The sequence below is a fragment of the Podarcis vaucheri genome, assembly GCF_965113315.1.
Source record: "Podarcis vaucheri genome assembly, chromosome: 1".
Lineage (NCBI taxonomy): Eukaryota > Metazoa > Chordata > Lepidosauria > Squamata > Lacertidae > Podarcis > Podarcis vaucheri.
Window position 1 is genome coordinate 49093695 of NC_138759.1, and position 15140 is coordinate 49108834.

The 15140-nt window shown below is 42.8% G+C and overlaps 3 protein-coding genes across 6 annotated transcripts in view; 1 reads left to right on the forward strand and 2 right to left on the reverse strand.

Annotated features, from left to right (window-relative positions):
• CCDC177 (coiled-coil domain containing 177) overlaps positions 1-15140 on the forward strand; it is a 230764-nt gene that overhangs the window by 143651 nt on the left and 71973 nt on the right. The window lies entirely within an intron of this gene.
• Positions 1-15140, reverse strand: part of PLEKHD1 (pleckstrin homology and coiled-coil domain containing D1) — a 195765-nt gene that overhangs the window by 60287 nt on the left and 120338 nt on the right. The gene's annotated exons all lie outside the window — the stretch shown is intronic.
• Positions 8376-15140, reverse strand: part of SUSD6 (sushi domain containing 6) — a 61742-nt gene continuing 54977 nt past the window's right edge. For all 4 annotated transcript variants that reach the window (XM_082226664.1, XM_082226662.1, XM_082226665.1 and 1 more), the window contains exon 6: positions 8376-14669. In XM_082226664.1, coding sequence (XP_082082790.1) covers positions 14644-14669 — 26 coding nt within the window. In that variant the 3' untranslated portion in view covers positions 8376-14643. The remainder of the gene's footprint in view (positions 14670-15140) is intronic.

The window sequence follows — 15140 nt, forward strand, 5'->3', positions numbered from 1 at the left end:
CATTGATAGGATGTGAATTAACTTGGGTGCCCAAATCTGCCTGATACTTGCATGTCTCCATAGATTGCTGAAAGCAGGGTGCTGAGAGCCCCATTCAGATGACACATATCCAAGTTGAAAGTGTTTGTGAGAGAGGAAAGGGAGTGTGGCAGCAGCCAATGCACATGGATTCACATAAATGGCTGCATAAAGCATGCAAGTGTTAGGCTTTCCGTGTAACTAGAAGTCCCAAAAAGTAATGTTCCTATTAGGAGGCAAAAGACCTAATGTATCCAGTTATACAGACACATGCTCTTTGCAAAAGCTAAGTGTGTGGAAAGTTTCCTCTGCTACTCTGGAAGTTCAGTGTGTGGATGTATTTTATCTGACTAGTACAAAAGGGAAGAGGGGTGAAGGACATAGACTAGGAAGCTTAGGAAAGAAGGAATTATGGGGTAGGGCATAGATTTCTCAGTATCTTCTTGGCACAAAGACAGACAGGCACACCCAAACAGCCAACTCTCAAGGCAAGTCTCAGGCAGTATATGATTTATCGGGCAGCCACATCAGGCAGAGCTTCTTATTTTTTATGGGAAAATGGCATAAATGTTTAATAATTAATTGAGTATCATTATGAACAAGAACAGTACAGCTGGGATAAGGCCGGAGAGCAAACCCAAAGTTCAAGGAGCCCAGGATGATTATCACTCTTCATTAGGCATATAGCTTGTGCCAGTGATGCAGTAAGACCTGGCCACGTGTGTCTTCAGTATCTCAGTCTTCAGTAAGCAACAAGTTTTAATCTATAACTGTTGTGATTACTCTGGGAATTGTTGTTCCAACTGAATACAGAGTCCGGCGCCTTTTTAGATAGCTAGAAGCATCTCAGCCCATAAAGGGCTTTGAAGGTTAAAACCAGCACCTTGAACTCAGTCTGGAAGCTAACCAACAGCAAGTGAAACCGTTGCAGAATGGATTGGATAGGCTCCTAGTGCCAGTGTTTTGCTCTAGGTCAGGGCTTCCCAAACAGTGGTATGAAAAATTCATTCATTTGGTCCATGGCGTATCTCTGAATGCATCGTGGAAGATGGAAGGCAGCAGTCCATCAGATTATTGGCTCTTTCTTTCATTTTTCTTTCTTTTTTTCTTACATTTGATTGTATTACAATTTGAAACCTATAGAATACAATGTATAAGTAACAAAAGAATAAATAAAAAGACAATGAAGTCGTACAGCAGCTAGCACAGTGCATTTTTTTAAAAAAAGATAGCTAGAAGCCTAAAGTTACTTGGTAGAAGTTGTAGGTAATGTAGACGTGCCTAGGAGCATTGCTAGTTATTTAAAAGATGTGAATTTAGGCCCATGACACACATTTGCATAAAATTAGCATTTGTCCAGTGATATGTATAGATGCCAAAGGGAAATAAAGATGGTGTCTGGGAAAATCTGGATGTATGGCAACACATGTCAGAAGTGTATATTTGGATGAATTTCCTTAAAAATAGCTCAAAAATTCTTCTCTCTCTCTCTCTCTCTCTCTCTAGATTTTGCAAAGAAAGCTCAACAACTTTGGGCAAAACTAAAAAAAAGGTCAACAACTTTGTCCCAAAAAAGCACTGCATGGAGCTGCCCTACAAGCAAAGTTGTTGTTGTTTAGTCGTTTAGTCGTGTCCGACTCTTTGTGACCCCCTGGACCAGAGCACACCAGGCACTCCTGTCTTCCACTGCCTCCCACAGCTTGGTCAAACTCATGTTGGTAGCTTCGAGAACACTGTCCAACCATCTCATCCTCTGTCGTCCCCATATATAAGCAAAGTTATATATGAAGTTTATAAAGGGGGAGGGTAGGAGATGCAGGAGCCATCACAGAAAACCCAGGCCTTGACCTCCACCATCCAGGACCGCCTCTCCTGGTATGCCCCGCGGAGGACCTTACGGTCCACAAATAACAACACTTTGGAGGTCCCGGGCCTCAAGGAGGTTAGATTGACCTCAACCAGGGCCAAGACCTTTTCAGCAGTGGCCCCAACCTGGTGGAATGCTCTGTCGCAGGAGGCCAGGTGCCTTGCGGGATTTGACATCTTTCTGCAGGGCCTGCAAGACAGAGCTGTTCCGGCAGGCCTTTGGTCTGGACCCAGTCTGACCCCCCCTTTCTTCTTCTTCTTCTTTTTTTTGATGGAACCCCTTATGTGGGATCCTGCATATAAATTTTCCCTTGGCCCTTTTGCTGACCCATGTAGGACCAGCATGGATAACTGGCCCTGGTTAATATTTGATGTTTCCTCCCCTTAAGGTCTTGATTTATGTGCTGCCAGTAAAACAAGGCTGCATTTTAAGCTGTATTTTAATCAATTGGGTTTTGTGTTGTTGTTGTTTTACTGTATTTTATATTTGGTGTTAGCCACCCTGAGCCCGGTCTTGACAGGAGAGGGCAGGGTATAAATAATTTGTTGTTGTTGTTGTATAAATAAATTGTTGTTGTTATCCAATGGCACCCCACTGGATTTAGTGTCCAGATCTTGGCCAAGTTTCTTGTCCAGATCAAGAAACGTAGACATTAATGAAGGCGGCCTACGGTACACCCAGTGGGAGAGAAATCCAACCAAATTCCCCCCCCCCCTCAAGCACGTGTGTCTTGCAGAGACTGCAGGCCCAGCTGAAGGGAATGTGTGTGGTATCGTAAGGCATGTGAAGATTTTAGTCATCTTGTAAACAATCACTGAATACAGCGCTTCTGTGTTTCCGCAGTCACTCCTCATCTCCCTCAGCGCAGATGGAATATGGCCCTTTTGTGATTCACAATGTGCTATCTGTATTGTTGCAGGACAGAGCAACTCAGCACTTTTCATGGGGAGATGTGGAAGTTGTGATGTCATGCCTGTCCTTTATGGCAGAGCAGCTGGCAGCCAGGCCCCAGAGGCAGCAGGATGGGATCCTCTCTTTTGTGTGCAGACGCCTTCCGTGTCAGAAGCTCTCTTGGGGCTCCCTCTCTCCATTCTTGCCTCCTTTCCTCCCTTGCGCTTTTAAGGGTTCACGATTAAAAGCGGAGCTGCACATAAAAGGATAATCACAGAGTAAAATAAGGGAGATAAAAGAGCACTGTGTGGCCCCACAGCAAAGCACATTGACCGGCGCAGGAGGAGATTGTTAAGGCTGCATGGGAGAGTTCCTACTAGCAGACTATTTTGAGGCAAACAATCTACAGCTGGGACTGACGGATGACTGTATTTCAATGACAAAACCAGGGCCTGTTCTCCACCGATAAGCACACTTTCCCCCTTCTGGCTCATACTTCCCTTTATTCTTAGTAGATCCCTGCATTCTTCCTTTTAAGCCGTTTGAAAAGCTGAACTATCAGTTCTGTCAAGACCACAGAGTCTTTGGTGGGGTGGGTCGGAGGGAGACAAGTGTGGTGAAAGGGCTTTCTCTATTGCAACCGTCTTACATACAGAGCTTTTTTTCAGCCAGAACTCAGTTCGGACACCTCTCAGGTGGGCGCAATTGCCATTTGAAGAAAACAAGGAAGGCGTCCATGGTGCATTCTGGCACCTCTTTTTCTAGAAAAATAGCACTGCACATGTAAGAGCAAGGCAAACGGAACAGTATCAGCTCTTCCATGCTCACACCTCCTAGGCCTCATTGACACTATACATATAAAGCAGTATCATATCACACCTCTCAGCAGCCTTAAGGAACTACTTGATTCTTTGGGGCAAGCCATGACTGTTCAAAACAGTATGATGCCACTCTAAATGTACAGTGCAGACGGGGTCTCAGTCTTTCCCTGTTATGAGCAGCCTCTCTCCAGCACAACAGGGCTGCAAACTCACTACCCGTTTCTCTGAAACTCACCCCGCGTCACCGCAAGGTGTTTAGAGCTCAAGCATCAACCCCTGGAGGGAAACAGGAACAGGAGGAGCCAGGGTGAATGCAAGGAAGTGCATTTACAAATACTGACACATTTGAGTCAGGGATGAGGGCAAAAGGCTATTCTGCGTTTAATGTCACAGCAGGTTACGCAATTGTAAAATCCGATAACCCTTAATCTCAAATCCCTCAATGAAGGGTTTGTTAATTTGTATTTTGCCCTTTTGAGAACGCTCTCGCTAGATGGAAATTAAGGCTTTAATGAAGGGAGGCTGAGCTGGAGAGAGCATGAGCAGTGAACCAAAGGCACCGCAAATCATCCTTAACATTGTTTACAGGCCAAAGAAGTGCATATAATGAGTGCTGATTGGATCGTGCAGGCAAACAAACCCCATGGATTTGAATGGCTTGGAAGCAATTTCTGCAATGAGCTGAACTGATTGACAAAGTGCTGGCTGGCTGAGCGAGACAGCAGCGTTATTCTTTTTTTATATATATATTTTATTAAGGATTTTCTTGTTTTACAGAAGTAAGTGCAATGCCTGGTTTTTGGTTTTTTTCCATGTAACATTTTTACAAATCTGTTTCATTTGTTGAGGCATTAGGGGGAGAAGAAAAAAGAAAAGAAAAAAGAAAGGGGGGTGGAGACAGGGAAGATGGATGGGGGTGGGGTCGGGTGGTGGTGTTTAATGTATGTATTATGTTTAATGTATGTAGAGTTTGGTGTCAGCATTGCTTGTGTTGTTCACTTGTGTTCCTTTGGTGGTGAGAGAGGTTGGGGTTGGCCTAGGGTGTGATTGTTTGCTTGTGATTGGCTGTGGTGATCTTTGTTTTCGTGTGTGAGTGAGGTGGGTGGGTGTTTCGGATCAGGTTAGCCATATTGATTTGTATGCTGTTGGTGGATTATTGTCATTGTCCTGTTGGGCTGTGTATGTGATAAAGGGGAGCCATACCGGGGTGAAGGCATCTTCTTCTGTTTGTCCCCGTGTCAGTTTCAGTTTATTAGTTAATTTTTCTAGTAGGGCTGTTTCCCATACTATTTGGTACCATTGGTCCATGCTTACTCCTGACAGGTCTCTCCCGTGTCTGGTTATGGTGTTTCTGGCTGCCGAAAGTAGGTGGGTTATGAGTTCTTTGTGGTGTAAATGGGCATTGTTGTCTTAGCAGCGTTATTCTTATTCTTTGGCTGCTTTCCGTTGGGCAGGCTTGAAGGACAGAGGCAGACACTTCTCTTTGCCTGGTTCAGGCCTTTAGATGCTTGGAATGCCCCATTCTGGTTTACAGAAGCATAACCACAATTCCTTATCTGAGACACAAATACTTCCTTCCTCACCCTCTGACTAGCTCAGTCATGTCGCATATACCCCACCTCACTATTACAGGCATGAAACCATAGAGACAAATTCTTTCCAGTACATGATTTGTCAGATAAACACTGGAAGGGGAAAAATAATCCCAGCTGCAAGTGTTGCAGGAAAGCCTGACCTTGCGCAAAACAATGAACAAATAATTATAAAAAAAAAGCCAGTTCCCCTGAAGCTGCGGTCACCACCCACACACCTTACACGAAACCCGCCTACACAGGAAAGAGCATTTTAAAAGCCTGGTGCTCATTTCCCCACTTACAGCCTGTGGTTTGACTTAGTTTATAAACTTAGCTGTGTGATAGACAAATCACACCCACCTTCAATGGCTTTGGGGGTTAAGGTAAGGAAAGCAGAATGAAAGATAGCAACAAATTCAGCCTCAGCTAACTCCTGCAATAGGCTCTGGCAGTCAGAGTTGAGAAGACTAGTTGCAGGTCAGGGCTGCTTTGGAAGTTACTGTCTAAGTGCTGTTTTTCAAGCAAAAGTAATCATTTATACCAAAATAAGACCGTTCAAAAATGCATGCAAATGCATGCTTACAAAACTGAAAACCTAAAGGGGTTGTTACAGTAAGGTGGAAAATAAAGGTATCATAATACTGCATGCAAGACTATAGTATCACCATATGGACCACTGTAATGCTGACCTCTATACTTTCAAGAAACATTGGGCATCTTTACAAGTGGTAATGAGTCTTGTGGCAATTAAAGGCTAACAATTTTAAGCTTTTTGTAGACTCTGCCGCACACACCAACTTAGTTACTGTTTTACACACACACACACACACACACACACACACACACACTGTTGTAAGCCACTGGTTGTTTTTTAAAAAAAATGAATAGCAGTATATAAATACTTTTATAATAAATATAATAAGAGGAGAAAGGGTGAATGATTCCAAAGCCATTACAGCCGCTTTGTAAAGGATTCTTTGGAAGAAGTTATGGCAATTGAAGATATACATGGAGGTTATAGAACCATAAAAGGTGTGAAGAGACACCACCTTTATTGATAGGTGAGGATAGTGAGATACCAGGAAGATGAAACCAAAACTGGAATGGCGAGTTTACCCTTATCACCTCTCCTTATCAAGGGCTGATAGATGTAGCTTGCCATTCCAGTTTTGGGTTCCTCCTCCTGGTATCTCACTTTCCTGTTGCTGTATTGCCTGCTTGACTAGATCTTTTCATCTAGTCCTCTATCCCCCTCCAGGTTGAAGAAACCACCTGGGCTACTGCTATATCAGTGTTTTGTAAGAAGGAAGTGACAGAACTTGAAAATCCCCATGATTGTGCTTTTTAACTTGTCCATAAACGACCTGGAGCTAGGGGTGGTTCTGTTGCACTCAGGTCCACTTTGCAGGCTTCCCGTTGTCATCTGGTTGGCTACTACGAGAAAAGGATGCTGGACTACATGGGCTTTTGGTCGGTTCTTTAACATTTGTGCTATGGATGTAGCAACCATGTTCTCCAGCATTGGCACTCATTCTGTACTTTCCCTTGGTCTTGTTTCCCAATCCTTTTCCTCTGCTAAGAGCAGAACACTGATATTCCATTGACCTAATGTTGCATCAGAATGTTACAATTGTGCATCTTAACCAAATTCTTTGGCTTATGGGAAGCCATGTTAAGAGTACACTCCTATGATGTTCAGCAACTTAAGTATTTGTGTTTCTGCGTGGATGGGAGAGCAAGAATGAGTATAAGGGTGCTGTGAATCCCTCACTTAATCCCTCTTTGTCTTTTGGTGTAGTAGTGAATTTATAAGCACCTACAGGGGCCCAAACCAAGCACTGAATACATATGCATGCTTCTACTTCTTAGAGGTCCAATATTGCTCTATTTGCAGTCCTTGTTTTGCTGATTTCATTTAATATTCTAATTTTCTGAGATTGTTAATTTGGGGTTTCCATCAGCTGTATGCCATGATCATCACAATTATAACAAATAAAGGCTTGACATATCTCGCTTTGCATGTCATGAGTCTACTGTATCTCATATATTATTTTCACCTTTTAAGTTGAATTACTGAAATAAATGAACTTTTCCACGATATTCTAATTTTCCGAGTTTCACCTGTAATCTGTGAAACCAAAGATGTTTTGAACCTAGAGACCAATCCAACATTTTAAGCTTCCAGTAAACATTAACATTTTGTAACACCAAATCTTTGACTTTATTAACCACAAGTACACAGGAAATCTCAGCTTGAGTAGCGTGTGAATTTAATTCTTGCCTTTCCCTCTCAGAAAAGGCCTAGCAGGGGTCCTTTCCTTTTTCCTTATCTCTGCCTCTCAGCAAATAAAGTGGATACCATGGCTAGTTCCTGAACTTTCTTGTTTAGGTCCCTCCAAACCTGAGTGTCCAAATATATGTTTCCTTTCACAGCTCAGTTCTCAGCCATCTGGGTTCTCACCCGTGGCCACCCACTCTCCACCAAAATGGAAAGAACAATCAGCTTTTAAACTATCACCAAGTAGCATGGGTGTAAAAAAAGAGACCGATGACTCCCAAACCAAGTGGGGCTGTTTCAGACAAATTTGGAACTTGTCAGAACGAAAGTAGGATCTCCCTGATGCAGAATGAACTGGTGAGGATCTCAAGTGGGTTTTCTTGGCCACTTTTGACTATTCAGACTTAAAAAAAAATAAAAATAAATGCACCATGTCTCCCAAAATGGAAATACTTTGCCTCAAGCTTGCCATATAAGAAAACTGCCAGGCTGGAAAAACACAAAAGATCCTTAGTAACAGAGCAATCCAAACATGCTGGGCTGTTTGGGGGGAAGGGGTTAGAGATTGAATAGGGGTGTCTCTCTGCCCAGGTGAGCCAGTTGCTGAACAGCTGCTGAACAGCTCATTCGGTACAGCATTGAGACTCTAATTCTCAGAGTTATGGGTTGGAGCCCCACATTGGGCAAAAGATTTTGCAGGTGGTTTGACTAGATGACTCTTGTGGTCCCTTCCAACTCTACAATTCTATGAAGGAGGCGTGCTAGCAATTTCTCTGCCAGCAGAGAAATTTGCTTTCCAAATTGATGAGTCTTCTGTTCTATGAGCTTGATAAACGGGCCATTATTCAGCTGTATGGTATCAGGAAGGAAGGAAGCAGGATCACATCAAAATACTTCTTGTACAGGCAAAAAAAACCCTCAAGCAATTAACTTCAAAAGATTTTTTTTAATTTAGAAATGCAGTTATATACATAGAATAATTGAAATTAAATTAAACTTTGTACAAATATTAAAATACTATCTTCACACCCACTTCAATGTACAGGATACCAGAAAAATATATATATATAAAATAAAGCAAAATAAAAACTGATTGACATCCTGCACAGCGTTATGGTATTTTTAAATCCCACATATATACGAGTACCATTCTGCAAATAGTTTCATAGTGGTGCAACTCAGATTACAAACAAATAAAAAGCACTGAAGGCAACCAGGTTCTCCCTGTGTGTTTGCATCTCCAACTACCTGCAGCCTGCCCACTGGGTAACAGAAGGTGTGCAAGTGCTTGTTCTGATGGAACATTTGGTCTGAACTGTGTGAGCTTCCATGTAAAAGCAAATGCAGCAGTGCTATCTCCAGTAGAAATGGACAACCAGTATTAGCAGAAGCCAGTATCTCAAGATATATATTAACATAGAAGTGTTCACCATTCAACACACATCTCCTCTGGTGCAAGCATTGAAATCTTAATAAAGTGACAGAGGCGGTCAACTCCAAAAGCAATTTTTTAAAAATCTACAGGAAAGAAGCCCAGGACTGAAGCATGAGAGAGAGAGAGAGAGAGAGAGAGAGAGAGAGAGAGAGAGAGAGAGAGAGATCTCCATAGGATACTACCTAACATGAATCGAGCCAATGGAAGGTTTCCTACCAAAAAAAACCCCCATACTCAGTCCTTTGTTTGTATGCTCACTATGCTACTATAAAAGCAGTAAGGGAAACAGAGGGCTGATTCACGCATCAAAACAGCAGTTCTTTCTGCTGTGGGCACAACATCTATTGTAGATGCAGGGGTGGGAACACTCATCAGCCCCAACCAGGATGGATAATGGTCAGGGATAATTGGAGGTGTAGTCCCACAACATCTGGAGGTCCACAGGTTTCCCCATACCAATAAGAAAGTGTGACAGAAATGCACGTATTGACGTGTTTACAGACACTAGACAGTAGTCACTCCATAGACGTGTAAATTGTGAACTGATCTTAACTCATGCCCAACTTTGTTTTTCTGAACGTGTACATCATATTTGGAAATGATGGTAGAGCTGTAATACAATGCATCCAGTACTGCTTAAACCACCTGAAAACATTGTAGTAAGAAACCTCTGGTGGGCAGCAGGTTGGTCAAGGATGTCACAGACTTCCTCACAAGGATTAAGAAACAGTACACTAACAGTTTCAGTTGTGCATGTGCTATATTACCCTAGTGCAGGTACCACGAGCATCTTGATTTTGGAAATGCTCACCCCATGCGCCACAGAAACCAACTAATGTGGTATTTACTCATTTATTTGGTAGACATGAGCATGCATTCTCATGTGCAAAAAGCCCCTGGCAGCCCCTGTGGTATCCAAAAGAAAATCTCTCAACGAGAAAGTGGTAAAAATAAGTATAGAGTGTACAAAGAAGCCCTTTCAATCTCCACTTCTAAAAGGCAATGAGGAGTTGGGCGGCACCTTTCTCTCTCAGAGTTAGTAACATGCATTTAACACTCTGCCTAAAAATGCTGCAAGGAATTATCATACAAAAGCGCTCCAGTGAGAAAAAAATGTGTACCAGAAGTGGCCCTAGAAAAGAGTTGATGCAAAAGAAGCCTGCACTCAAGTGTCCAGCCCCTCCAGTCCCCCTTCATCCATTATCCTGCCTGTTTTTTCTCAATCTGTAGGGTGCATCAAAGCCTACTGTATTCATGCCATTAAAAATGGAAAGCCAATCCAATGTCTTACTTCACCTCTTGCTCCAACTTATTTTACGTGAGAGCAAGTTTCAAAGCTAAGCACTTGAAAAACCTGAATGCACAATCCTACAAGAGTTTGATGAAAAGTAAGCCTCACTAAGTTAAGTGGGACTTACTTCCAGGTAAATGTGTATGATATTGCAACCTAAATGGTAATCCTATTTGCCGCAACTTGCATGGGCTCCCAGGTTTCAGATTTTCCTACAACAGGAGTGACACCATGGCAAGGACATCAGGCTTCCTGTAAATGCTAAAGCTTCTTGGGACATCGGTAGTTAATGGGCCTCATCATACCTCAAACAGACAATCTTGACTCCTGCCCTCTCTCCAGCAGGTCTCCAATGTCAGCAGCAGCTGTTTTAAGAGACACTTGCTGTATGTGCCATACATAAACTGGATGCACAAATATCCTGGCAGCTTACCACAGTAGGTATCTAACCACTGGAGAAGTGCTGCATTTTAGTTTAAACAAGTGTTATCTTGCTTTTAGCACTAGGTGCATGGAAGTATAAGGGAAGAGCTATTGATCAGTGGTAGAGTACATGCAGTGTACACAAGAGGTTCCACATTCAATTCCTCAGCTCTTCACATGCACACACGCACACACACACACACACACACACACACACACACCACTTCAGCTGGGAAAGACCTCTGCCAGTCAGAGTAGACTTTCCTGGACCAGCATTAACTCAGTATAAGGCAGTTTCATATGATCAACCAATATTCTAAATGGAGGGTGACATGGCATGGGAACCACTCATTTATCAGAGGTGTTATGTTCCAGCATTCAAAGGGCAAGGTGAGCCTGCAGAATCAAATTCTAGATGCCTACAATTTTCAAAAGCAGACAAATACAACCTTAGATGAGTTTTACTCTTGCCAGGCACAAAGTGTGTCCTTGCAGCATCTGGCATTCTGTACACAAGACTGGAAGAATTTAATTAAATTAGTTGACTTATTAGGCACCTAACAGCCACACAGCATTGGGCCAGTGGTTGTTTCAACTGATGTCTCAGAATTCTTAAAAAATGTGTCATGGTTTTAAAACAGAGGACCCCCTTCATTTCCAGCCTGAGCATTAGAATAGATGCCCTGAGCATTATAGATAATAGCTATTGCTATTCTTGCCCTTCATAAATTTGTATTTAAGAACCTGAGAATAGAAAATCTTAAAAAAGGGGGCACCTACATTCTTAGCCTGAAGACCATAACATTTGTATTTCATTTTTCGAAAACCAAATTTTATGAAAGAGAAAAACTGCTCTTCTGTTGTCTCCCATAAGATTTCAACCATAAAGTTCTTTTGTGTCCCTCATTTAAATTACTCAGGTGAAATGCCTATTCCAGATTTAAAACCCAAGTTTATATCTGACTCTTCATGTATCTGCACAAAAATATGAACCATCCACAGGTGAATGGGGGGGTGGAAATTAAGAGTGGTGTTATTGCTTCATTCTATTGTTAAACAAAAAAGGAAGAAACCAGATACTTTTCTTTGGGCTAGGTGTCACCCAAAATTCTGCCACTCTTTCACACCGTCCAAAACATTTAGCAGGAGTTCTGTCACTGCAACTCAAGACGATAGATATGGGCACAGCTAAATCCTTCTGCATAAATGGTGCTCTTTAATTGCTGATATAACCTCCCCATGCAACATCATCCCAAATATATCAAGGCAGGGTAGAGGGGGGGCTTTCTTTTATAAACAGCAGAGGAATCTAAGCCACAGCATGGCTGTGTTGGCTGGGGCTGATGGGAACTGTACTCCAAATCATCTGGAGGGCATCCAGTTAGTGAAGGCTGATCTAAACACCACACTGAAGAAGAGCAGCACTCTCTGAACAAGGTGAGAGAACCTGCTCTACCACTGGGGGTCTCAAAGAGCAAGCCTGGAAAGCCTAAGGTTAGGGCCATGTATGTATTCTGTGATAACAGCCAATATTGGGCATCAAGGCAATCCACATTTGTGTGGCCTGTATACATTCTAAAAAGCAAACTAATTGCCATCCATTGGATTACTCTTGGGCAATTTAGTTTGCTTCTGCTAATCAGGATGAAGCATGAGGAACTATGCAGAGCCCCGAGACTTTATTCTCTCTTCTGCTTAATTTTAAACTGTTACGTTAGCATGTGTATATTGTTTTCCACAGCACCGTACATATTGATTTTTAAATGATGTGTTTTTCTAATTATCATTATCATTATTTTTTCTTACGTTCTTTTAATTGCGGTTGCCAGTCCCTACATACATTGTGAACCAATCTGAGCAAAATCCTGTGAGAAAGCAGCATACAAATAAGCCGGTGATGAAAAGACGATGGTCTGATTTCAATCAGATGCATCACCCACAGATTTGCAAGGCAATTTTCACAAAGGAGCTAAACAGCTTTGAATTAAAGCTGCAACATGTAATTATCTGAATGCTTGGGTCTATATTCAGTACCAAACTGTGTGCTTTTGTGTGGAATGTGCACAGTGTGCAATGCCCATCTGATGCTGGAGAACACGGACAGTGGCCCAGGGAATTGTGCTGCTTCCCATTCAGATTTTTTGGTGGTAGGCAGGTTGGGGGAGAAAGGCAAAGTGCTGCCTTTTTCCACAGTTGTCTCCCATGTCAGTGCATTGTTAAGAAGCAGTAAACGGGGTTGACCTCTGCCACTTCCATTTTTCAAAGGAGGGCTTTCTAGTTCCCTTGATATTTTAAAGCACACTGTGGTTCTGTGTGCTCACCCTGGCTTTAAGACAGGGCCAAGTGTGAGAACTGGCAACCAAGCCATTCCACTTTTGTTGTAGGAATCTTTAGGAAAGGTCACAGAACTGTTCCATTAAGGAAGGCTCACTGGGGAAAATCTGGGAATTTATACTTCCATGATGCCATCAAACTGCAATGCAATGACCACAGAGGGCTAGATAAACAAGAGCAATAAGTATATTTATATGGAAAAAGGTGGAGGTAAGTGAACATATTCCCTGCATAGAAAGAAGCAGTGTGCAATGGGAGTGGGTGGAGGAAGAAACTGGGACAAGGGGTCTTCCAAAAGGGTAAAGACAGCAGCATGGCTCTTTCCATTCTATTTTGTTTTAAGGCAGACTATCACTGTTATTCATTAAAGGCAAACAGGACATGCCAGATACAAAAAGCTAGGTACTTGCTAATGGTGATCCATTTTCCAATGACTAGGTTCTAACAGAACCAGGAGGAAGACATAAGCAATGCAGGCTAAGCGCTAAAAGCCCTGGCATTGCTTTCACAAGGATGGGACCCAACAACAGCAACAAAAATAAAGTGGTGAGGCCAAAATTGCTCTCTCATTAAGGTGGGTCAAAGTAAAGGCATAGGTGATGAACCCTACTTGGGGAACAGCACAATGTGCGCACACACTGACATCCTACAGTCATTCCACAGAAAATGAGCTCAACACACTCCAAGATGAAAGGCTTTGGATTGACTATGGTACAGCTGTTGTATTGCTGGCAGGCTGGCTGTTCTAGGAAGAGGGCAGTCATTTTCCATGTGGGCTTCTCAATGCAAGTGCTCTTAAATCTGGTCATAGATTGAATTGCTCTAAGCTGTTTGTCTCAAGACAACCCTAGACTTCAGCTCACACCAAGTTTAGAGAATCGTCCTTGATGAACCAAGATAGAGGGGGGACAGTTTTGTTTTGTTTAAATGGAAGCTTGCAGAGGTACAGACACTTCACCCCGACAAGTGTTCACTTTCTCCCTCTCTTTGGGAAACAAAGAAAAGCAAGTGGCAGCCTAAGCTTGCCATTAATGATCTTGCTTTTCTTTAAAAGAAAAAGATCAGCAAGTTGCAGTGGCCTTTAATATAGCCAACACTGCCCAAGTTCAAGTGCAGCTACGTTAAGTAGTCTATGTTGCTGAAAACAACTGAGGGCTTCAGTATGTGTATGTCACTACAACTGGACTCTGACCCACCCCTCCTCACAGCCCATCCAGAGGTGTTCTGACTTGCCTTCATAAGACAGTGAATAAATGGAAGGAAACTCTTTGCACCCAGAAAAGCAAGCTTGGTTGTTGTTTTTTGGCCCTGCTTTCTGAGCAGAAATCCAGAAGCTAGTAAAGCCCACGAGAAGCTGCAACAAGCCAGTGTGAGAAGGAGCAAGGCACAAGTAAATAGCAGCTCTCCAGGGACCACACTCAAACATTTGGTGGGGTAGGGGAGAGGTATGAGGAGCTTAAGTCCACTGACGCCACTGAAGCCCCCCCCCCTTAATGTAGATAAAATGTGGGGAGGAACGGCTGGCACCCTGTACACCCCACTGATGCATCGAGGAGGCATCCTGGCGGCATCCTTTGGATCTTCAGCTATGGGGTATGCGTCTGGAGGTATTCAGGGCACAGCGCATGAAGGTGGGGAAAGTCTGCGAGGAGTGCTCACCATCCCGGAAGAAGGAAAATGGAGAGAAAAGGCTAGACAAACACAGCAAGCCTCATGCTTCTTTCAACAATGGAATATCTGGATTGGGAGAGAGGAAGAGAGGGAAAAAAAGACAAGTTAAACAATCTTTTGTGTTTACGTTCCATATCTGAAATACCACACAGCACAGTCTTGATATAAGTCTCGGCTGTCCATAAAGCCCTTTCCGTTTATCAAGTTCTTATTTGACCATGTCAAGCTTCTATAAAAATGAGCCACCCTTTAAAACCCTTGTCAGTCATGCTTCTTCAAGGACTTTCCCCTAGCAAAGCCCCAAAGTCTCTTAACTATTGAGGATTTTCTTGGGATGAGAGACTAAGGCTTACTGACTAAAGCTGCTTTCTTCAGCAGGTGTCAAAGGACTGCAAAATAATCACAGCAGAAAGGATCAACTTCCCTCTTCCCCTCCACACACAACATCCTGCACTTTCTGTCATCCACATGAAAATACAAAATCCGGAGTTCAGCAGCTGGAACAAATTATGCACATTTAGAACACTTTACTAATTT